The 23518-nt window shown below is 40.7% G+C and overlaps 1 protein-coding gene across 11 annotated transcripts in view; it reads left to right on the forward strand.

The window, feature by feature from the left end:
• The first annotated feature begins 477 nt into the window (after positions 1-477).
• Positions 478-23518, forward strand: part of FUBP3 (far upstream element binding protein 3) — a 55632-nt gene continuing 32591 nt past the window's right edge. For 4 of the 11 annotated variants that reach the window (XM_084649992.1, XM_084649982.1, XM_084649984.1 and 1 more), the window contains exons 1-4: positions 504-641; positions 7802-7907; positions 21787-21837; positions 22286-22319. In XM_084649992.1, coding sequence (XP_084506118.1) covers positions 555-641; positions 7802-7907; positions 21787-21837; positions 22286-22319 — 278 coding nt within the window. In that variant the 5' untranslated portion in view covers positions 504-554. The other 7 variants (XM_084649988.1, XM_084649983.1, XM_084649987.1 and 4 more) reach the window with 6 other exon arrangements.

Raw genomic sequence — 23518 nt, forward strand, 5'->3', positions numbered from 1 at the left:
AAACTTCCTGGGCAACCCTCCCTGCTGGCTTGGTCTAAGTGCGTGCGATATTGATTACGCCTAGCACTGGAATGGACCTCGAGAGGTCATCTAGTCCAGTTGTACCAGCGGTGCTGTGGGCCCTCAGGGCAGGGCTAGATTATCTAGGACTAGCATCATTAATTAAGATGCTAATGAGCGATGCTATAAGGGAGGAAGGGCAATGAGCGGAGCGGCTCCCCAGAGGATGGGGTTAGTGCGGGGCTCGGTCCACGCCTCCCCACCCCGCTCCCCCTAGGGAGCCATGCGGCGCCAGCCAGCCAGCCACCAGCGCACGAGAAGCACCGCCCCCGAGCAAGGCCTTGCACGCGCCGGAAGCGGCCTCGTTCTGGCGGGTTGCTGACGTCATTGTGAGAGCCCCCTATCTGCTGGGCTTGAGGTCCCCTTCCCCCTCTGCTTCCGGCGGAAGTTTGGGGCCTTTCCTTTTCCGGGTACGGGTGCCCAGGCGGCGGAAAGAGGCAGGCAGGACGGAGCGGCGGCGGTGGCGGTAGTGGTGGGGGTGGCTGGCGCGTGTAATGGCGGAGCTGGCGCAGGGGCAGAGCGCGGCTCCAGTGGGGATTAAATCCGAGGGCTTCGCCGACGCTTTGCACCGGGTCCGCCAGGTAACGGAGCCCGGGCACAGGAGCAGGCCTCGGAGCCGCTGCTAGGCCTCGGGGCGCGAGAGGGAGCGGGGCGGCCCGGCCAGGTGGCGAGTGGGGCAGAGGGTGGAGCGGCCTGCGCGTGGGGCGCAGGGGCTTGCGCCTCCTTCTGGGGAAGGACCCCGGGGGGCTGGAGCGAGGCCTGCGAGGGGCGGGGTGGGAGGGGGATGGCATGGGCCGGCGCCCTAGGCGCACCCTGGATGGGCGGGGAGCGCTGGGGCAGAGGTTGTGGGGAGACCAGTCTCGTGGCTCTCCCAGGCCTTGTTCACCACCTGCCCAACTTTCTCTCTGAAAAATAATGCCCGGACCTTGTGTCTGTGCAGCGCCTTTCATCACCCAGGAGGCCAGAGTGCTTGTGAAAACGCCTCCCCGCTGTAAGATTTAGGAAGTGTTGGGTGCGGAGGGGGGGGGGGGGGGGAATAGACCCCTAAGGGGTTTATAGGGATGCAAGGTTGAAGGAGGTCAGACAGCTGGAGGTGCAGCTTCTGTGGGCTTTTGGGAGATATGGTTACTTTGCAGTTCAGTGGTTGGGCTTCTGACACAGAAAAAGTGGCTGTTTCATAAAGAAATACTAACCTGCAACATTTTCCTTGGCAAAGTTAATAGAAATAAGCTTTCGCCCTTTTTTTGTTCCTTGAAAAAGGATACTTAAGACTAGTCTAGGTAAATCAATTTAAACTATAATATAGGGAAAATACTGTATTTATCATTAGGGGTTAGCATCCATCCCAGAAGAGGTGGAAAAGTGTAACTTCTGTGATTCTAAAACAAAAATATTCAAAGATGGGTGGAGAGGGTTAGGGAAATCCAAACAACTTTTCTGCATAAAATCTAGGATGTCTGAGAAATGTAGCTCACGAAAGCTTTTGCTCAAATAAATTTGTTAGTCTCTAAGGTGCCACAAGTATTCCTTTTCTTTTTGTGAATACAGACTAACACGGCTGCTACTCTGAAACCTGAGAAATTATGGTGCTCCTTAGCAATGTGCAAGTTTATGAAAAGTGATCTCAGAGACAGGAGACCACTGCCTTGTGGGTTTTGCTAGTTGTGCAAAATTCATTCCTGTGTATTCATCATTTTTCTTGTTCCATATTTATCGCAGGTGTTAAATGGAACTTGTTCATTGTGGTTATTTACATTCCAACAGGACATAACGTGGCTAACTACTAGAAGCAAGTCTTGAAGATTCTGTATGGTCTTACTGTCCCTTTCCAGTTTTGCTGGGGTGGTGGGGGAAAAGATCTCTGTTTCCCAGATACTTGTATTCTATTCTTTAACTGAGAAGCTCCTGGAGAAATAAGTTGGATCATGAAACCTTTTGACCTATTGTTCTAACGAAGCGAAAGGGCTCACCACTTTGTACAGCTCCGTCATAAACCAATATGGTAGCGAATACTGATTTTTACCTAGTCTTCAGAGACTTGTGCAAAGACACTGGCTGTTCTAGGTAGCACATCATCTACTTTTTTCGGAAAGACACACATTATCTGCAACTTACTGCTTTTCAGCTATTGATCCAAAGCATCACATCTTAGTAATGTTTTACAATATGCAATAGGTAACTCTCTTCTGCAGTGACCCAGACAAGGCAAATCAGATTTTTCAGTGGCTACTACAGCTGTGTTGACTTGACTGCATGTTGATGTCTGTGTCTTCCTGTTAGCATCAGATCGTTAACCTTTAGAGGCTGTTGTACTGGGAAATATCGTAGACACATGTCATAATCTGGACCTCTTACTGAAGGCCTCCAGCTTTTTGCAGAAATTCATTTTGAGTATTTGAGAATGTTTTCTGCCTTTTCTTAAGTAATGGATGGACTTTATCTTGGACAGCCTGCTCAGGTAGAAGAAAAGTTTCCATTATTTGCTGATCATTTGTGGCTTTTTGAAAGGAAACGGAGTACTGCATTGGAAACATACTGAATTCATACTGAAATGCACCATTCGCTGGATCAATAACGAGTTAAACGTGAAGGAGGAATTTCTGTGACTGTATTGACCTGTGTATATTAGTGAAAGTTGATCGCTTATCTATGCTAATATGGCTGCTCTGTCAGATTTGTGGGTTATGGTAGGATTGTTCCACACACTCATACACAGAGAAAATGGAGCATTAAACTGTACCATAATCAGGGCCCTCTTTCATTGTAAACTGGCTTTTCTTTACGTTTAACAGGGGAATGAATAAATTGATATCCCTAGGCCCAGAATGTACTGAGTTACTCTAGTGAAAGCTTTGAAAGTCTTCAAAGCCGTCCGCTTCCAATGAAGCGTCCTAGGAACAGGACGCTTTACAGGCCTTTATCAATGAAAATAAATGTGTCTGATAAATGTGGGCTCCCCCAAGATTTGGTAGTTGAGTCACTGATCTGCTATTCTGTAAGATGGTTGTACGCTGCCTGGCTTGACAGCTTTGTTCAGTATTCTTTGGGGGAGGGAGAGTTGTTGATTCTGGGCAAAAAATAGAACTTAAGATCAAGCTCACTATCTTAATAGCTATGAAGGGAGTTATAACTGAGTACAAATAGTTTGGCTCATGCCTTGCTGTGATGTGACTAAATCCTTGTCACAGTGACCAATATGAAATGAGGTGGTCTTGGTTCACTTCCTAGTGGGCAGTTGTGTGCCTTACAGATCCAACTATCACCTCTGGCATTCTTGTTGAATGGGGTGTAGAGACTGATTCTGCTGTCTTGTCCCTAGAGATGGTGACTAAGATTTTGGCTGAAATTAGAAAAGTTTGCACTGTACTTGTCCATGGCATACCTCTTCTGTAGGTAGATGTCATTGGGGGGCGGGGGGATTTCAGCAATATGGTACCTTTTTATGAACTCTGTTCGCTTAAAAAAATCATGCAAACCCTAGAACTGCTACAGCTCTGCTTTGGCCCCTGGGTTATTGATGTAAATACCCCCTCTTGTGGTTTTGAATCAATTTTGAGCTAAAGCTGCATATAGGACTGTTAATCTAAATGTGCTGGAGGTCCACTTTCACTTCTCATATGGGTTATATTATTGTAAATCTGGGTTGAACCATCAGTATTGTGGGCAACTAAATATTCAGGTCAGTAGATCTACAGGATGATCAGACACAGTAACTGCATGCTTAGACATTGTGAAATGTGCTGGCAACCACAGAAGTCTGTAGGACCTTTCAAAGAAATGAGTTGTCTTGTTTTATTGGATTGTCCTAGGTGAACCCTTTTTTTATAGTAATAGTGTAAAATTTCTGATACAAACCTACAAAACAAAAAAATCTCTAAATGTATGCTGATGCTTTGAGACACATGTTCTCCCCGCCTTCCATGGGGAATCTCAGATTCGTGGATTAGCTGACATATGCAGTAGCCAGCTCACATAGTGAGGCTGCTGATACTGTAATTTGGAATTCAATTGCTTTTGAGAGTTAGAACATTTGTATTACTCCTTTAAGGAATGTAACTTGTATTAACAAATTTTCCTGGTGATTCATTCCCCTCCCCTCCTTAACAGTCTCACCATGTAATAAATTATTTTTCTTTGTATGGTGCTAGTCCCCTCTCCACATGCACATGCTACTCTTGCAGTGAAGTGATTTGCATCATAAAAAATCTAAATTTGAGAAATTAGCCGGATACTTACTAGCTGGAGGTTTAAATTGACTATCTAGAGGAAGATGCAAAAGACAAAGTTAGCGGCCCCGTCGTTGATGTGATGTGATGGGTAATGGCTGGTAAGCCCTTGTTCTGCCAACCTTAGGTGCTGGGATTTTTATCATGGTCCCATGTGTAAACTCCATCTTTCATATCAGGCTCTACCTTGTAGGTCTCCTTTTTTAATTTAAAAAAAAAAAAAAAAGGGACAGGAAGAACACTCCAACCACTCCTTTGGAAGGGAGATACTTCTCTGCCTCTTTGTGCCTTTTTTGGACTCCTAGGGGTGGGGAAGGGGGAGGAAGGTATCAGCTACTCTACATCTCCCTGGCCTTTTCCCCCCTCCCCCTCATTTCTTAGATTTTCTTCAAATAAATCAATAGCTGGTCTTTGCTGCTGCAGCTGGTTTTCCCAGTTAAGGCAAAACAAAACTTACATGGTTCTGGACAGTTTCACCACTCCTCACAGGGTTCTAGATAGCAGTTGAGAAACTGACGCAAGTCACGTTACCTTCAGTATTCTGCTTGACAAACATGAGCAGCAGCGGAGGCACCGGAGCTGTTGGAAGACTCAGGGCGATAATACTTCATTGAGTTATATTGTATTAAGATCTGAAAGATTCTTTTTGTAGCTGTAGTCTAGAAACTTAGACTAAATTCTGTAGAAGTTGATGGTTTAGGTCCTATCACACTTGCCTTCGAAACTTTCATCTTCCGCACGTGAATGGATTTTAAATCCTTAAATGATATTGTAAAAGAAGGATGCACCAGAGGTATAAATGGACAGAAGTCTAAAAGGTACCAGGTCACATGCCTCCCGAACTACTAGGAATGCTTCAATTTAAAGAAATAGTTTTATTTTTTATCTTCATTGTAAATAGTAAAGCACGTACAACTATCACTTTTTTCCATGACTGTACCTCTGCAAATGTGTAGCTCAGGTTTTGAATGGCCAGCCAAATCCCAGAAATAATTTCTGCTTTAGTGATGTTTCTACAACACACTTTAGAATTAAACTGAATAAAGGCTTTTATATAGGGGGAATGGAGAATGACGTCTAGAGGGGTGAAAGCGGTAGCTAGCAGTACATTACTCAAGGTCATCCAGTCAGATAAGGGCTAGGGCTGCATGCTTTTGTTAATTTCCTAGCTTCAGAATGCCTCATTTATCTTCCTGCAGAACCTGTAGTAATAAATGAGGCTCCTATTGTAACTTAAACAAGAGACATTAAAACATAATGTAACTGCTGCATCTATTCTAAATGTTTGCTAACTTTACATTGTAGTTTTTGATTATTTTTTTTTCCTCCTGTGGTAAGGAATTGGTCAGTGGTCCCTGTATAATCCAACAGCGGTCTTTAAAATATTCATAAGCCTTGACCAGCTTGAAATAATTGTGCATTGTGAAAATGCTGACTTTGAATTTTAGTCTAGTTTCTGTGGGCCAAATTCTGCCCTAATTGTATATTTTTGACTCTTAGCAGGGTAGTTGGGAAACAGCACAGGTGTAGCCAAGGGCAGGATTTGGACCAAATGAACTATTTAAAGTATAAATTCAGTTGTGGAAATTGGGGCGGTGGGAGGACTTTTTTAACAAAATAACTGTTAAAATGGGAGACTGTTCTCAATGAACCTGTTAAAACATATGATCAGTAACCTGCCACAATATATTAGGGCTCGCAGACCCAGTCTATTGCAGATCTGTGGATTATAAATTATTACATAGGAGCTGTTAGTAGATTCCAAAAATGGCTGTTTATCTTTATTTTTCCGTATTGAAGTGGTATTTGAAATGTAAATAGCTTTAATAAAGCAACCAAGCGAGGGATAGCAGATGGGAGGAGGGCCAGAAACATGTCCTGGTATAGAATGTGACAGTTTACATAAGCAGGCACCTGAGACACTGCATGTGTTTGGGGAGGTGGACAGTACATATTAATGTGACCCCTAAAATTGTATTTACATGAAACCAGTGGTTTTGGGTGACACAAATAAACCACACCTGAGTTGTTCTGTAATTGCAGCATTTTGTGGAGCTGCATTATTCCATATATTAGAAAGAAACTAGATCGCCTCAGACTGACCACCCCTTCCTCTTCAGTGGGTTCTAGAAAAGATGCAACTTGGGTTTCAGCTGCCCCTGTTAATTTCCAGTTGTACATGCAAGTGCACCCTGTCGAGATTGCAAAAATATGATAGGGAAAAGAGGGAAATCGAGAACTTCTTTTGGAACCTGCATACTGATACTGTTTTTATATTTATATGTATACATATATAATATATATATATAATTTATTTTTAAAGGAAGGGGGCAGACTGAAGACAACCGAAGGCCATTTTTATTCACTATAAGTAGCACAAACAATGTTTTTTACTCTTTTAAAAAAAAAAATAAAAAGAGTGAAGTGAAAAGCAGTGTCCTAGTGTAATAGAAATCCATGTCACAAAGAGCTTTCTACTTTACTTACTGCAGGTCCTGAATTTTGGACAGCCGGCTTTTCCTCTGCAGCAGTTGGTAGCGTCAACAACTTGAACCCTTGTAGATATGTGTCAGTTGTTGCAAGGAAAGCTACATTTTAGAAACACCTTTGGTTATATATTTCCATCTCTTTTCCCTTCATTATGAAGAATGTCTGTGTAAAAAGATATTATTTTGTTGCTATTGCTTATTCTCTACTGAAATCCCAATTAGTAGTAATCTGATATCAGAACTGATTGTGTGGAAATGATTTTCTGCTACTTTTATTCTTCTGAACTAAATCCTCCATCAAACTCCTAATACAGAGCCTGTCGAAATATTTTTCCTTGGAAAAGAATGAGGGGAACAATACAGAATAAGACACTTTTCTGAACATTCATCAGGTTTTGCATGAAGCATCATTTCATATACTTTATGCTACTCTTATTAACAAAAATCCCTCTAAAAAAAATGAGTGTAGTTTCTTGGTATCCCTACGTTTATTTTAGTTACTTATCTGGCCTCCATTGCTATGGTATCTGCACACCTCACAGTCTTTAGTGTAGTTATCCTTGCAACACCCCTGTGAATTAAGAAGTGCTACTATCCCCATTTTACAGACGAGGAAATGAGGTAGAGAGACAAGTGACTTACTTGACATCACACAGGGAGTCTGTTGCAGAGCAGGGAATTGGGCTGCTGAATCCCAGGCTAGCACCCTAACTATTGGACTGTACTTCCTCTACTAATAACATCTGATATTTAAATAAATGCCTATGACATGGTACAGGAAACAACGCTGGGCAAAGGAGAATGTATTGAAATAGGAATATCAGAAGTAAGCAGAAACAGTTAACTTGTGAAGTAAATTACAGTTTTTTTTTCATCTTTGCGCCACGAAAGCCCTGATTTTAGTAGCTAAAAAGACAAAACAGTAACAGGAGAAAGTGCTCTAGTAGACAGCAAGGACCAAAGAATTTAGTTGCTATGGCTGACATTTCACATACGCTAATTTTTAAACAAAATCTGCTTCAACAGATTGCTGCTAAAATTGGAGATATTCCTCACTTGAATAATACTGCGCCGCTGGTGGACCCCTCTGTCTATGGTTATGGAGTACAAAAAAGACCCCTGGATGATGGAGGTAAGCTGGCCATTTTTTGACAATAGGTATTTCAGATATAGCATTCAGGAATGTTTATTTGTGGACATGGAAATAGAGGATCAGTTTCGCATTTGTAGTAGGAATAGCCAAGATGACTTAGTGGATAATTTTATGTGTCGAGATTGTACACAAGAATTCCTGTGCTGTTTAGTTTTGCTCAGATAGTACAACACTCATATTTTCAACCGTATTTTCAAAACTATACATTCTACAAGGAATATTATCAACTTACTGGTTTTTAGAGAGATTTAGCTAAGTAATATAATTATTTAACATTTGAATTGTAAATGAGGTATCATTGTGTTAGGGACTATGTACACATAACAAAAAGACAGTTCCTTCCTGAAATTGCTTACAGTCTACATATAAAACTGTAAACGGCAGGTAGGTGATAGCACACGGTAGCTGTGAGATGATTATAACAAGTGTAACAAGCAGCAGTCACAGCATGACAGCTGATTAGGTAGGCATCTCAGCACAAGTTTTATAGAGAGACTTAAAAGAGGAAACTGATGGGGCTATTTCTTATTTCCTAGTGGGAAGGTTATTCCATATTTATCCATCACAGTATTTCTTAACCCTTTCTCCAGTGCATCTGGTGGTGGCCATGGTTTGAGTCAAAATACTAGACTAGATAGACCACCTTGTCTGATCCTTATTTTATATTAATATTCCATTATTTAAAATATCCTTGTGAATTGCTAAAAATGTTTTCCTGGCTGGTAGTTTGACTTTTGTAAATTTTTGCTGCGTTTCTGGTGCTACAGAAGTCAGAATGGATGCGTGTATCCATACGAATCTGTGTCATCAGTTGTGCACTGCTCTTGGAACAGTGTGTTTTATTACCTGCTGCCTTACAGCACCAAAAAGCTCTCACTTCCTTGTTGCAGCAGTTGTATCAAAGGGGCTTTGGTCTCCTTTTCCTCACCAGATTAGAAAACTAGTACTTATAGTTCCGGTTTTTTGCCTGACAAAGGTACCCTTGCTGGGTGATTCTTTTCCACAAATGTACTGTTCAGACTTTGAAATTTTGCATATAACCTTAACTTTCTCTCTCTAAATGTAGATGAACTTTCAGTCACTGGATTTTTTTGTGATTGGGGTAATGCTCTAATGTAGGGCAACACCAGAGCAGCACAGGGGAGGGAGGCAGGCAGGCAAACAGTCTCATCTTAGGGTTTCACCTATGGAAGGAAAAATACCCCTCCTCTCTGCTAATTCTCAATTGCCTTGGGAAATGGATGTGACAAGGTGCTGATAAGATGGGTGGACTGTCTCTTCCTTCTGAGGAATCATTCTGGGGCATGGGAGAGAAGTTCCTGGCCTGCTGTCGTCTCAGCTGTCAGAAGATACTCCTTCCTCCAATATCAGCCCTCAGTGTCCAAAAGGAGACCTACCATTTGCTTCCTATTCAGTTCAGTGGGATATTTCCTCTTGTGCACCCATATACACCCCCCCCACACACACACACAGTTGTTGGAGTGTTCCTGTGAGACCAGCCACCTTCCATCTGGGCTAAAGCATCATTTTTTCAGTGCTTCCAATGCCCTGCTATGAGAGCGAGAAGCCTGTTCTAATTCTCCGTCTTCTGTATGGCAAAACTGTGTTACCAACTTAATCAGTGAACTGTTCAAACCTGATGCTCTTTCGTAACCAAAATGGGCCTCTTCAGAGTGTTACTAGTTGCCTTACTAGACTAACCAAATCTTTTGTGTTTGACTAGATCATAAGTGCTTAGCACATTCATTTTGATCCAGTTAGAGCTGTAATAGCCCCTCTTTCCTTTCCAGTGGTTCCGTGCTTCATTTCCTCTGAAATTCAACAAAAACAAATGTCTGATTATGGGCATACATCTCTAATGAGGGTGTTCCTGGAGTTTTCCTCCATTCCAGAATTATGCTCACTACAGTGCTCAGTGTTAAGGCCTAACATTCTTCCAGTGAGAGTTGAAAAATATTTTACTGACTGCAGTGAAAGTAAGAACAGCCATACTGGGTCAGACCAATGGTCCATCTAGCCCAATATCTTGTCTTCTGACAGTGGCCACTTCCAGATGCTTGAGAGGGAATGAATAGATGCAGTGATCCATCCCAGGTTGTCCAGTCCCAGCTTCTGGCAGTCAGAGGCTTAGGAATATACGGTTATGAAATTGCATCCCTGACCATCTTGGCTAATAGCGATTAATGGATCTGTTCACCATGAACTTATATATTTCTTTTTTGAACCCAGTTATACTTTTGGCCTTCAAAACATCACCTGATTGACTGCGTTGTGTGAAGTAGTACTTTCTTATGTTTGGTTCTGGTGTTATGTGAAGGGGTAAATAACACTTCCCTATTCACTTTCTCCACAGCATTCACAATTTTATAGGCCTGTATCGTATTACCCCTTAGTCTTTTCTAAAATGAGCAATCCCGGTCTTTTTAATCTATCCTCCTAATCATTTTTGTTGCCCTTCTCTGTACCTTTTCCAATTCTAAACTTTTTAGAGATGGGCAACCAGAACTGCATGCAGAATTCAAGATGTCATACCATGGATTTATATAGTGGCATTGTGATATTTTCTGTCGTATTTATCACTTTCCTAATGGATTCTAACATTGTTAGCTTTTTTGACTGCCACTCCACATTAAGTAGATGTTTTCAGAGAAATATCCAAGAACTCTTTCTGGAGTCGTAACAACTAATTTAGAACCTATCATTTTGTATGTATGTTTGGGTTTATTTTTTATGCATTGCTTTGCACTTATCAGCCTTGAATTTCACCTGCCATTTTGTTGTCCAGTCATGCAGTTGTGTGAGAACCCTTTAACTTTTCGCTCTCAGCTTGGATTTAACTATCTTGAGTAATTCTGAATTGTGCAAATTTTGCCACCTCACTGTTCACCCTCATTTCCAGCTCACTTATGAATATGTTGAACAGAACAGGTCTCAGTACAGATCGTTGGGGGACCCCACTATTTTCGTCTCTCCATTGTGAAAACTGACCATTGATTCCTACCCTTTGTTTCCTATCTCTTATCCAGTTACTGATCCATGAGAGGACTTTCCCTCTTATCCCATGACTACTTACTTTGCTTAAGAGCCTTAGGTGTGGGACCTTATCAAAGGCTTTCTGAAAGTTCAAGTACACTATATAAACTGAATCACCCTTGTCCATATACTTGTTGACCACCTCAAATAATTCTAATAGGTTGGTCAGGTATAATTTCCCTTTACAAAAGCTGTTGACTCTTTGCCAACATATTGTGTTTATGTATATATCTGATAATTTTGTTCTTTACTAAAGTTTCAACCAATTTGTCTAGTTCTGAAGTTACTTACCTGCTTGTAGTTGCTCGGATCGCTTATGGAGCCTTTTTTTAAAAAAAAAAAAAAATTAGGTATCCTCCAGTCATCGGTTACAAAGGCTGATTTTAAGCAATAGGTTACATACCCCAGTTCTGCAGTTTCATGTTTGAGTTCCTTCAGAACTCTTGGGTGAATACCATCTGGTCCTGATGACTTATTGTTTAGTTTATCAATGTGTTCCAAAACCACCTCAATCTGGGACAGTTCCTTAGATTTGTCACCTACAAAGAATGGCTTAAGTGTGGGAATCTCCCTCACATCCTCTACAGTGAAGACCAATGCACAAAATTCATTTAGCTTCTCTACAGCAGCATTGTCCTCCTTGCATTTAGCTTCTCTGAATTGGAAATGGCAATGAATTGTCAAGCTTACTACGTTTAAGTGTGAGGGATGATTGTATAAAAAAGCTTATGAAGTTATGAAGCTTATAAAGTTTGTGAAAACAAACCTGACTTTAATCTTCTTACCCTTAAGTAAATATCAGTTGTATAGTAGTAATAAATTCTGCATGTTTACTTGCTTCACTAATCTGCCAAAATAAGATTGTGGCATGTATTTATGCCCTTAGAATGAAGAAATTAACAGACCAGTTGCATTGGGGAGGGGAAAAGAGAAGAATGAATCCCTCTCTACCATGGGGCACACACTTTATCAGTCTCTGGACTGGAAATTCCTGCATGTTGCACAATCACCTAGTCTGTATTTGGCAAGTAAGAAATTTCCCTCTGGCACTTTTTTGCCATGCCTTTTATTAAAGTATCCTACCTTTGATTTTAACTTGTTGTTGCATGCATTGTTAAATAACAAGATATTATGCAAAACTGAGCTCAATTATGTCAGGTTCAGATGAAATATTTTTAATTCATACTTTTCATGTAACTAGATCAAAACTGATAGTCACTTCAATAATTATGAAGCAGGAACAGTTCCCCAACAACATGGCGGTGTCTACTTGAGTAAGGATGTTTCTGAGAGGCTTCTGAAAACAAATTTCAGTCTTGTAGAAAAGCCTGGAGCCTGTCCATAATTCAAGCAAAATAATACTTGCCACTTAACATCTTCTAAGCATAGCAGTAATCGAATGCTTCAAAATGGTAGATTGGGACGCTGGCTGTTCCATATCCAGCATCTGGTGATGGTCTCGGCTGAAGCAATCTTTCATTAGTGGTGGGTGCTTCAGAAGTGGAAAAGATGTTGGTCTCTTGTGAGTGTAGGAGGTAAAGCCTCAGATATTCCTCCCTCACTTCTTAACATCCCAGTAGTCCTGATCATGTTGGAGGTGAGATCTATGAAAGTGCTCCATTTTAGAAAGAAAGCAAACCAGATAGCAGTTGGGTAGGAGTGAGGGAGCTTTTCATGGGAACATGTTATCCCAGACCTATAAACTAAAGAAAGAGCATCTTGAAAAATTTCCATACTTGTTTAAGTGTGCAAAGTATTGCACATTGGAAGGAATAATTTTAATTACTCGTACATCTGATTCCGTTCTAAATCAACTGTAACAACTGAGGAAAAGCTGGGCATCCTTATGGACAGCTCGGTGAAGACCTCTGCTTAGTGTGCAGCAATGGTCAAAAAAGAAAACAAAGTGTTAGGATGTCTAAGGAGTGGGATGGAGAATAATACTAAACATTATCCTATTCTATAAACCAATAAAGTGGCCACCCCTGGAATACTGTGCTCATATAATGAGCCCATAGAATTCACTGCCAAAAACTTAAGTATGGATAGCAAGAACATCTAGCTTTAGTAAAGATTTAAAGGGAAAACTTTAGGTATATCTTCTCACTTCAGGACCTAAGCTGACCTCTGACTACTGGGGGTTAGAGAATGTTGAAAACTGCCTATTACGTTATTATGTATTTGTATAATACTTAGCACCTAGGAGCCCCAGTCATGGACCAAGACCCCATTATGTTTGGTGCTGTACGGATACAGAACAAAGACAGTCCCTACCCCAAAGAGTTTATAGTCTAACTATAGAACAAGAGACAACAGATGAATACAGACAGGGGAGTACAATGAGCCAATACAGGTATGGTAGGCAGTGGTCTCATCACACCAGCAACCTAACCATTGCCAAGATTTTGTTGGGGTTCTTGTACCTCCTTTCAGCATCTTGAAGTGGCTACTGTCAGACTGGATGCTTGACTAGATGGCTCACTGATTTGGTCCCGTATGGCAGTTTTTGCATTTATTAAAATCTAAATCTGAATTGAAAAGTGAAAAATAGCATCTGATACAGGTGTATTTGGTTCTATATGAATTCTTAATACACTAATGACCAAAGCACTTTTAGAATGTCATCTATATTAGGGCTGTGGATTAATCGCAGTTAACTTATGCGATTAATTAAAAAAATGAATTTCATTTTAAACCATAAATACCAATTGACATTTATTAAATATTTTGGATGTTTTTCTACATTTTCAAATATATTGATTTCAGTTACAACACAAAATACAAAGTGTACAGTGCTCACTTTATTTTTGATTACATATTTACACTGTAAAACAAGAAATAGTATAAGTACTGTAGTGCGATCTCTTTAGCATGAAAGTTAAACTTACAAATGTAGAATTATGTACAAAAAATAACTGCATTCAAAAATAAAACGTCAAACTTTAGAGCCTACAAGTCTACTCAGTCCTACTTCTTGTTCAGCTAATTGCTCGGATAAACAAGTTTATTTACATTTATGGGAGATAATGTTGCCCATTTCTTATTTACAATGTCACCTGAAAGTGAGAGCAGGTGTTCGCAAGGCACTTGTGTAGCAGGCATTGCAAGGTATTTATGTGCCAGATATGCTAAACATCTGTATGTCCCTTCGTGCTTCAGCCACCATTCCAGAGGACATGCGTCCATGCTGATGACTCTCATTCAAAAAAATCAGTTAGTTAAATTTGTGACTGAATTGCTTGGGGAGAGTTGAATCCTGCTGTTTTACCGACATTCTGCCATATTTCATGTTATAACAGTCTCTAATGATGACCCAGCAGATGGTGTTCCTTATAAGAAATCTTTCACTGCAGATTTGACAAAAATGCAAAGAAGGTACCAATGCAAAACTTCTAAAGATAGCTACAGGACTTGACCCAAGGTTCAGGAATCTGAAGTGCCTTCCAAAATCTGAGAGGGACAAGGTGTGCAGCATGCTTTCCGAAGTCTTAAAAGATCGACACTCTGATACAGAAACTATAGAACCCAAACCACCAAAAAAGAAAATCAGTCTTCTGCTGGTGGCACCCATTCAGATGATGAAAATGAACATGGGTCTGTCCGCACGGCTTTGGATAGTTATCAAGCAGAACCCATCAGCATGGACACATGTCCTCTGGAGTGGTGGTTGAAGCGTGAGGGGATATACGAATGTTTAGCATATCTGGCACATAAATACCTTGCAATGCCTGTTACACAAGTGCCTTGCGAACACCTGTTCTTGCCTTCAGGTGACCTTGTAAATAAGAAGCGGGCAGCATTATCTCCCATAAATGTAAACAAACTTGTTTGTCTGAGCAGTTGGCTGAACAAGAAGTAGGACTGAGTGGACTTTGTTTTATTTTTGAATGCAGTTACTTTTTATACATAATTCTACATTTGTAAGTTTAACTTTCATGATAAAGAAATTGCACTACAGTACTTGTACTATGTGAATTGAAAAATATTATTTCTTTTGTTTTTTACAGTGTTAATATTTGTAATCAAAAATTTAGTGAGCACTGTACACATTGTATTCTGTCATAACTGAAATGGATATATTTGAAAATGTAGAAAACACCCAAAAATATTTAAATAATGGTATTGTTATTGGTTAACAGTGCGATTAATCGCGATTAATTTTTTTAATTGCATGACAGCCCTTTAATACATATATACAAATATAATTTTATGTAGTCAGACCTTGTACTTGTAAATTTAAGCCCACAGTGAAGTCTTACTGGCAAATCATGAACGTCTCCAAAATTTGGTTGTGCTGTTAAATAACCTCGGCAGCATAAATTCAGCTTCTGTAATGAGCTTGCTAATTCCTTACAGTTCCTTTCAATTTCATCGAAAGTTCCTCATTCAAATAGATGCTTCCCTATAGCAGGCATTGTTTGGTTTCCCAGCAGAACCTTTTAGAGGTGCTGTACTCTCTCTGATGGATTTTGTACACATAGACTTTGTCTACATACAGTGGATAGAAATACTGATATTACTCCGTAGTTTATTGGGATGCAGTACTTGAAATCTGGTCTCTAGCTTTCATAAAGTTGCATGTACTTTACTTGTCCTTGACCCCTTGTATATCTTTGTGATTTTTACAGTCAAAATGTCCTTGTTAAAAAAATTCTGCTATGTAAGACCATGCAAACAAAAGGAAAATTGACTGACAGTGCAGGGATAAAAAATAAGTGACCACATGCAAAAGCTGTGAAATTCACTAAGTCATCAAACTTGTAGGGATGGAAGGGGGAGAGGAAATATATTTATTCTTTCAGTGTTAATAATCTTAGGTTTTACTTGTAGTAGTAAATAAATCTTAAACAGAAATATGATTATCCCAGTAAATACCCTCTTTAAGTGTAGGATGAAAAGACTGTATTCCTGCAGCAAACTAGGGTCCCAGTCTAGTAAGCCTCTTCACAGAACTCCCCCTGAATTTTAAATGGAGACATCTAAGGCAGAGGTTCTCAGTTTTTTGGTAGCCCATGATTTACAGATGTTTATAAATGCCCAGCTCGCTCCCTACTATGACACCTGTGGACCACATTCCTTCCCATCTACAACTGCATAATATCCCTGAGATCTCTTCAGTGATCATGTCTATGGAAAAGTAATATTGGGAAAGTATGTTATATTTTTAATAATCAGTAGCTGGAAACAGGGACAGCTTGTGCTATGTGACTAGCCAGTTTTTCAGCACAGCACCAGTGGTCCATGGACCACAGTTTGGAAACATCACCACAAAGGGACTTTTCATATCACTTCCATAAACATGTGTTGGATTTTGGGGGGGTTGGTTAAACCCTGCTGGTAAGTGTCAAAACAAATCCAGTAGTAAAAAATAGCCTGGCTCAGGCATTGTTCTCTTTTTTTCTTCTTTCTTAATACTCTTGCATATTCTGTGAATCCAATTTTCCAGTAGCGGAATGTGGGAATGAACTGCCAGGGTCTAGGAAATCTTAACTCATACCTGTACAGTTCTGTAAATGGCTGCCAGCACTGCTGAGTGATGTAAGATTATGAAATTGTCTCTGAGACAAATGGTGGCAGTGCATTGGTCATAAGTTCTGTTGCTTTTATAGCCTTTCCTGGGAGAAGAGATTTGTCATAGTATTGGAAAACAGTGCATAAATCCCCCCTCCTTTTTTTTAAATAACCTTAATCTACAGTTTAGAGCTACTAAAATTGGCTGCACTAACCTAGGCTGTGGGTCTGAAATGGAGCCTGAAACAGAGGATTTTCAGTTTCATTATTTCCTTTCTCTGGGAAGTACTCTAAAATGTGCATGCTTTTCTTCACACACAGGGCTTGAACAGGGTGGGGGTCTAACTGAGAACTGGTAGCACAGTTCGGCAAAACTGGCTTTATTGGCACGAACACTCACTCTAACTTCTGTTTAATTTTATGTGGCACTTATATAGCACCCGTGTTCATAGATCTTGAAGCGCTTTGCAAAGGTGGATTATCCCCATTTTAGTGATGAGGAATGTGCACAGGAGGGGGTATAAATCGTAGAGTGCTCTAAAATGTAGACCCTGCTGACATGCGCTAAAAGATTCTTCATGCATGTTAACATATAGTGCTGTGTCAAACAGGACTACATCAACGTGCATTAGGTGCCTTTTAGAGCATATCAGCAGGGCCTATACAGGGTAGTTAGAGTGCAACACTTTAAGTGCTCTACAGTTTACACTCCTCTGTTGTGTGTTGTCACACTGTGTAGACAGGGCCTGAGTTGCTTAGATATAATGTCTTGCTCTTGTTTGCATGCAGTTGAAAATAGAATCCAGCTCTCATGACTCAGTCCCCATATTCTATTGGCTGCTACTGTTGTACTGCCAGAATATTTTTAACTAATGGCGCAATTTAACCATTTTACAGCATCAAACAATTTTTAAAAAAAAATTTGCTTTTTCAAAGGAAGAGGGGAGCTTGTCTAGTAGCTGCAGCATATTGAGTCTCAGAAATTGAAGATCAGACCCTGAACTTTGTCATGTCCATTTTAAGTCCAGTCAGGCCTTTGAGGAATTGTCTTGTATTCTTTAGTGACATAGGATTTAGAACTGGTGCTCAGCCTTCAGATAGAGGACTGCTGCTGTTCTGGGGCAAAGAGCGTTGGCAGGAGGAGATAGGGAAGAATCCTAGAGACATCTCCCTACCCCCAAAATGTTTATAGCCACTTCAAGTGGCAAAGCAAATCTAATGTTTCACATTATTTGTGTTAGAGTAGTGCCTATAGATCTCAACCAAGATCATGGCCCCATTTAAGTGCTGTACATACACATAATAGGAGAAGATCCTTGTCTCAGAACTTCCAATCAAAATAGACTAGAACAATGGGTGAAAGAGAGGACGTATTATCCCTGTCTTGCAGATGGGGAACTGAGACCAAGAGTCAGAAGGTTCTGTGGCAGAACCAGAACCCAAACCCAATCTTCTCTCCCCTCATTTTAATGATCCCTTAAAGATGCAAATGTTTCATTTATAGTAATGAGCACTTCAAAGGAATTGTAACTTAAGGAGTGGAAGAACGGCAGACCTCCCCTCCGGTTGAAGTTCTTTAAGGCTTCATTAGGGAGAAAACTAGTGACAGACTTGAGGAGGGAGAAGTATTTGAGGGAAAAATACACTTTAACCACCCCATCCCCCAAACACTCCTGACCCTCTTCAGTAAGTGTGTACTTCTCAAAATCCTAAAGTATAGTTTGCAACTTTCTATGCCTCAGCTTCTGCATGTGTTGCATTGCTGTGGTTTTATTCTTGTGAGGGATATTTTCTTCCATAAGATTGTATATTCCCACCATGCACATTAATTTGGTGGGAGGCACTGCACTGTTTTATAGGGTGGAAAATAAAAAATAAAAATCTGCATTTGTGTTGAGTATCTGTTAGGCAGAATTCAGTTATCAACCAGCAGGTGCCATTAACAGGAAATTGGGCTGATTTTATTCAGTCTTTCTTCTTATTTGCAGTAAAATGACTGCACTTACAGTTAAATTGTACTCAATAGATGTGAAGAGGGGGAGGGGGAACACATACGTGGCCTATCAGTGTTCAACCCCTTCCTTGCCATTAAGCGGAAGATGGTGCCCTCTGCGTAGAATAGATCATCAGTTTTTGGTATTTCAGTACATGCATTCTGTCCCAGACTTGCCTCTCTATTAGTCTGTCTTTCAGAGCAAAATGGGCATGTTTGAGAGAGAATGAAACTTCAGATTGTTGGAACCATGGGCTAATCATTTTCTCATGGAGGGGTAATTTTTGGGGGGGGGGGCATGGAGTTTCTCAGCATTTCATGTTCTTGGGTAGGGAACAGGGAGAGTGCATGTACGTGGAAGATGCAGGCAAGTCTTGTGCTTAAGTCATATAGGACTAGGAGGCAAGAAATCTGGGTTCTACTCCTCTGTTACAGACTTTATGTAGGTGCCTTAACCTTTGTGCCCCCCATTTCCCCTTAAGTAAAATGAGGCTATCTACTTTACCTGCATGTTGAAAGGGTTAATTTGTTTGTAATGCGCTCAAAATCTTTGGATGGGAGGCTCTCCAGATGTGCAGTACATTATTTTCATGACTTAAATGAGCTCTTCTGCTTGTCAACAAAACAGTATCTCCCCAACCAGTACTTGTTACAAAATGGAAGCTATGCTTAATTATCAGTGTAAAAATTTAGGACAGGTGGAAGGGTTTATTGGGGTACAGCTCTGTTTCTTAATCTGTTTAATATTCCTATCCAGTTTGCTAAGAGAGATGCTGAAACGGATTGTGTTAGGGAAAATGCTAAAAAGAAATGTGAAACAGCCCTGGCAATAATGGGACTGCTCTTTCTGCGACCTTGTTGGAATAATGTGAAATTGTGATCCATGGCTAGGGCCCCTAGTGCTGTGGTAAAACAAATGATGTCTCTTGCCCTATTATTGTTGTAAGAGTATTTTTAAACCAGCTTGGGAACAGGATGGTATGTTTCCGAATTTACTGAATAAGCTTGTATCTTATTTGCTCAGCCCTTCTGGGTAGTAGTATCTTTATCAATAAGAGCAAATATTCCCCATTACATCACCCAACTTTTCTACTGCAGTATTGATAACTCTTAAATTAGGACATTTTATATTCAGTGTGAGCGTATGCAAAGGCAAATCTAAAGGGGTCAATAACACAGCAGTTGTCTTACCTCTGAGCTGAACAGCATAATAAAAATATATATATTCTGTCAATATCTTGTCCAGGACCATTATCAAGATATTGACACACAAAAGAAATAAGGTATTGACTCTGCCTATTTTATTTATCTAAAGAGTGTGTTTGGTCACAGATTTTATGCATTTTTCTATTAGAGAGACAAGGTGGGTGAGGTAATATCTCTTATTGGACCAGCTTCTATGGGTGAAAGACAAGCTTTTAAGCTTACACAGAGCTAGTCTTCCGGTCTGGGAAAGGTACTCAGTGTCTCGGCTAAATCCAAGGAGGAACATGTTACAAAAGATCATTTTAAGGGGAGGTGGGCAGTTAACACCCCTGCAGTCAGGACAAAGGAGGGTTAGCAGGTCACAGGTTGTTGTAATGAGCCATAAATCCAGGATCTTTGAGTCCATGACTTGTAGTGTCTAGCAAAGTTATGAATTTAAGCTCCCAGGCTAGTCTTCTGAAGGTGTTGTGCAGGTTTCCTTTGAGAATGAGGCCTGAGAGATCAGATACAGAGTGATCATTCTGTGAAAAGTGTTTGCCTGCTGATTATATGGTGGTCTTGTCTTGTCGTTTTCTTTCCTGAGAGTTCATTTGAGAGCATAGTGATTGTTTAATTTCACCCAGGTATTTGCTGTTGGGGCATTTAGGGCACTGGCAGAGGTATACCACATGTTATGATAGGCATGTGAAGGACCTATGGATCTTGAAATGTATGTTGTGGGAGTATTGGTCATCATAAGGGTGGAATTGTCTGCAACTTTTGCATCTGTTATGACAGGGTGTTGCTTCAAACAACCCTCCAACCTCACGGTGCTCATCAGAAGCAAGGTCTTCACAGTCCAAGACATACCAACTCAAAGCAGCATCAGACCCTGCCATAACAGATGCAAAATCTGCACTTCTCTCTGCTCCTGTGATGACGAATACCCCTCACAACCAACGTAATCAAAATGGTCCTTCTAGTTGTTAGGAGCAAATGGCCCATTTCTTAATGTGTTTCACACAGGTGAAGTTTTGTAGTGCGTTTTGTGGGATATTTTTCCTACTTTGCAGTGGGACCCCGTTAGGGATGTAAAATATTTAATTGGTTAGCATTAGTCAACTGGTTAGCATTAGTCTAAATGGTTAACCCCAGGCTGGCCAGCCCGCCAACCCCAGGAACCCCATGCTGGCCGGCCAGATGCTGACTGGCTGGAGCAGCTCCCAAGCCCCTCTCCCTTTAATCGGGTAACCGTTTAAACAATATAATTTTAAACGTTTAAATGGATAACTTTTAAAACAATATTTACATCCCTAGACCCTGTCAGAACCTCCCACCAACATAGCTACACCCTCTCGCGGAGGTGGAGTTATTAAGCCTGTGGGAGAGCTCTCTTCCATTGGCTTAGAGTGCCTTCTACAGATGTACTATGGCGGCACAGCTGCACCGATGTAAATTTGTAGTGTAGACCTGCCTTGAGCACCTTTCCCGGCCCTGAAGAGCCCTGTGTAAGCTCAAAGCTAGTCTCTCTTCACCAACAGAAGCTGGTCCAATAAGATTACCTCACCCTTCTTGTCTCTCTAATATCCTGGGACTAACATGGCTACAGCACTGCAAAACAATACTCTTATTATATTTGAAGAATGTGAGGTGCATCCATTTTCTTCTTCTCATCAGCTGAGTCACAACTTATTTCAGATCAAAGAATGTGAAAGTTATCGCTAAAAAGTTTGGAACAAAATATTTATCACAGTTCAGATAATCAAAATGGTCTTCTAGCTGTGGAGCAAATGGGAGCAAATGGCCCATTTCTTAGTATGTTTCCTACAGGTGAAGTCCTGTAGGAAGCTTTGCAGGATGTTTTCCTACTTTGCAGTGGGCCCCTGTTTGTAATTGCACCATATTTTTACGGTAACTTCTGGAGGAAAAATTAATCTGGGGGGGGGGAGGCTTGAAACGAATAGCAAAAACACTGTCTGGTTGGGGGAGGTTAGTTGAGGAGGTGAGGGGTAATCCTAGATGAGCCACCAGCTGACAATGTAAGTGTGGCTAAAATGTGTGTATTCAGTAGAAATGTGATAAAAGGATACAATGTGGGTGCCACAAGGTTACTTAACAGACCTATTCCTTTAACAGGTCTCCGTTTAAGTGGGCTCCATGGAGCACAGATAAGAGATACAGAGAGAAGTATGTGCAAGTGATCTCTAATGCTTCTGATTAAACTAAATCTCAAAATCTGCTTTGGCTTTTTGATTTTTTTTTTTAATTTAATATGTACCAAAATCTGCTTGATCTTTACATTTGGGTTTAATTTGGGAAGCGGGGGAGGTAAGTTTACAGGGATTTGGGCTGGCAGGATTTTCTCCTATGACTCTCAGCATGGGGAGATCCAGATCAATTTCGTATCCTGTGTTCAGCTGGACACTGGATTGTAGACTGCGTTGATCAAGAAATCCCCTCCTGTTTCTTACCACATAACACATTCATTTCAGCCATTGAACCTAAATTACCATTTTGCTTTTCTTTCTTTTTTTTGATGAAATGGTAAGAACTCTTTCTGTAGGGATGAAGTTAGTTTATCCGTACTAATGCTTTGATTTTTTTTTTTTTTTTTCCCTTTTCCTCTCTGCCACAGTAGGTAACCAGTTAGGGGCCCTGGTACATCAAAGGTAAGCAGTGGGTTATGTTTTATTATTTATTGATCAGTTCTAATTGTTTATTGATCCACCATCTGTACTAGAGTGCTAGGAAGTCAGAGGTTGAGAACGTGGAAAACTATTGGCTCTCTTTTTCTCCAGACTGCAGTTTTTGCCTACCCTTTGAGACACTGCACACTTGAAAAAAAAAGCTCACATTTTTGTAAGGAAGGCTTGGATTTGGCTTCATCTACCTTTGTAGGACTGAGCATAAGAAAATGACGTGCTTTTTTGGCAGTGGAAGAGGAATCAGAAGTATTAAGCTGGCAATTGAGGTTTTTCTCATTTTGCTGGTAAAATATGACCCCTCGGATGACTTCTTACCCGGCATGGCATAGTGTGGCTCTAAAGGATGCTGTCTTAAGTCTTAGAGTAGCAGCCGTGTTAGTCTGTATCCGCAAAAACAAAAGAAGTACTTGTGGCATCTTAGAGACTAACCAATTTATTTGAGCATAAGCTTTCGTGTCTTAAGTCGTGCTTGGTTTTTAGGATCTTGTGTTTCTGTAGCGAGTGGTGGTGATTTCACTTCAGAAGTTGCCTCTTGCTCAAAGTCCTTAAATTCCAGATATGTTGGTGGCAGCACACTACCATCATAACCAATCCCCCTGTTAAGGGCTCAGCAGAAAGGGCAAGGAATGGCTATGGATACTTTCAAGCTCCCAGTGTTTAGAAGTGGTACTATTACACCCAGGTTGAAGTGTGATAGAACAGTTGGTAGACCCTTGCTGTGCCTGTTCCCTTTCCAAACAGAGGACCTCATTCTTTAAGCTGTCAACTAGCACTCTTTCACCACCACTAATTTACTCGGGGACCCTTTTATAATACAGGATCGAACCGTAGCATCACGCTGCTGTCTGACAGTAAGGGCGACCCATATTCTAACTCTGGTAAGAGTGGGACAATATAATGCTGCAGTAGGTAATCATGTTATGGATTAGGTCCTCAGTCATAAGTACTTATCTATGGCGCAGCTGGGGAAAAGTTTAGAAATTCATATTTTTATTCTTCCTATGGCTGTTATAATACAAACTGTGTCATAAGATCTCGCAAGAAGCCTCATTAGAAACCTATGCTGAGCTTCCTCCAAAGATATTTAATTGCTTTCAGGGGTGTCAAACAAATTGGATATTGTGCATTTTCCAATGTATGAAGAGTTGGGAAGTGTCTATCAA

Source organism: Lepidochelys olivacea (genome assembly GCF_965140295.1).
Source record: "Lepidochelys olivacea isolate rLepOli2 genome assembly, chromosome: 16".
Lineage (NCBI taxonomy): Eukaryota > Metazoa > Chordata > Testudines > Cheloniidae > Lepidochelys > Lepidochelys olivacea.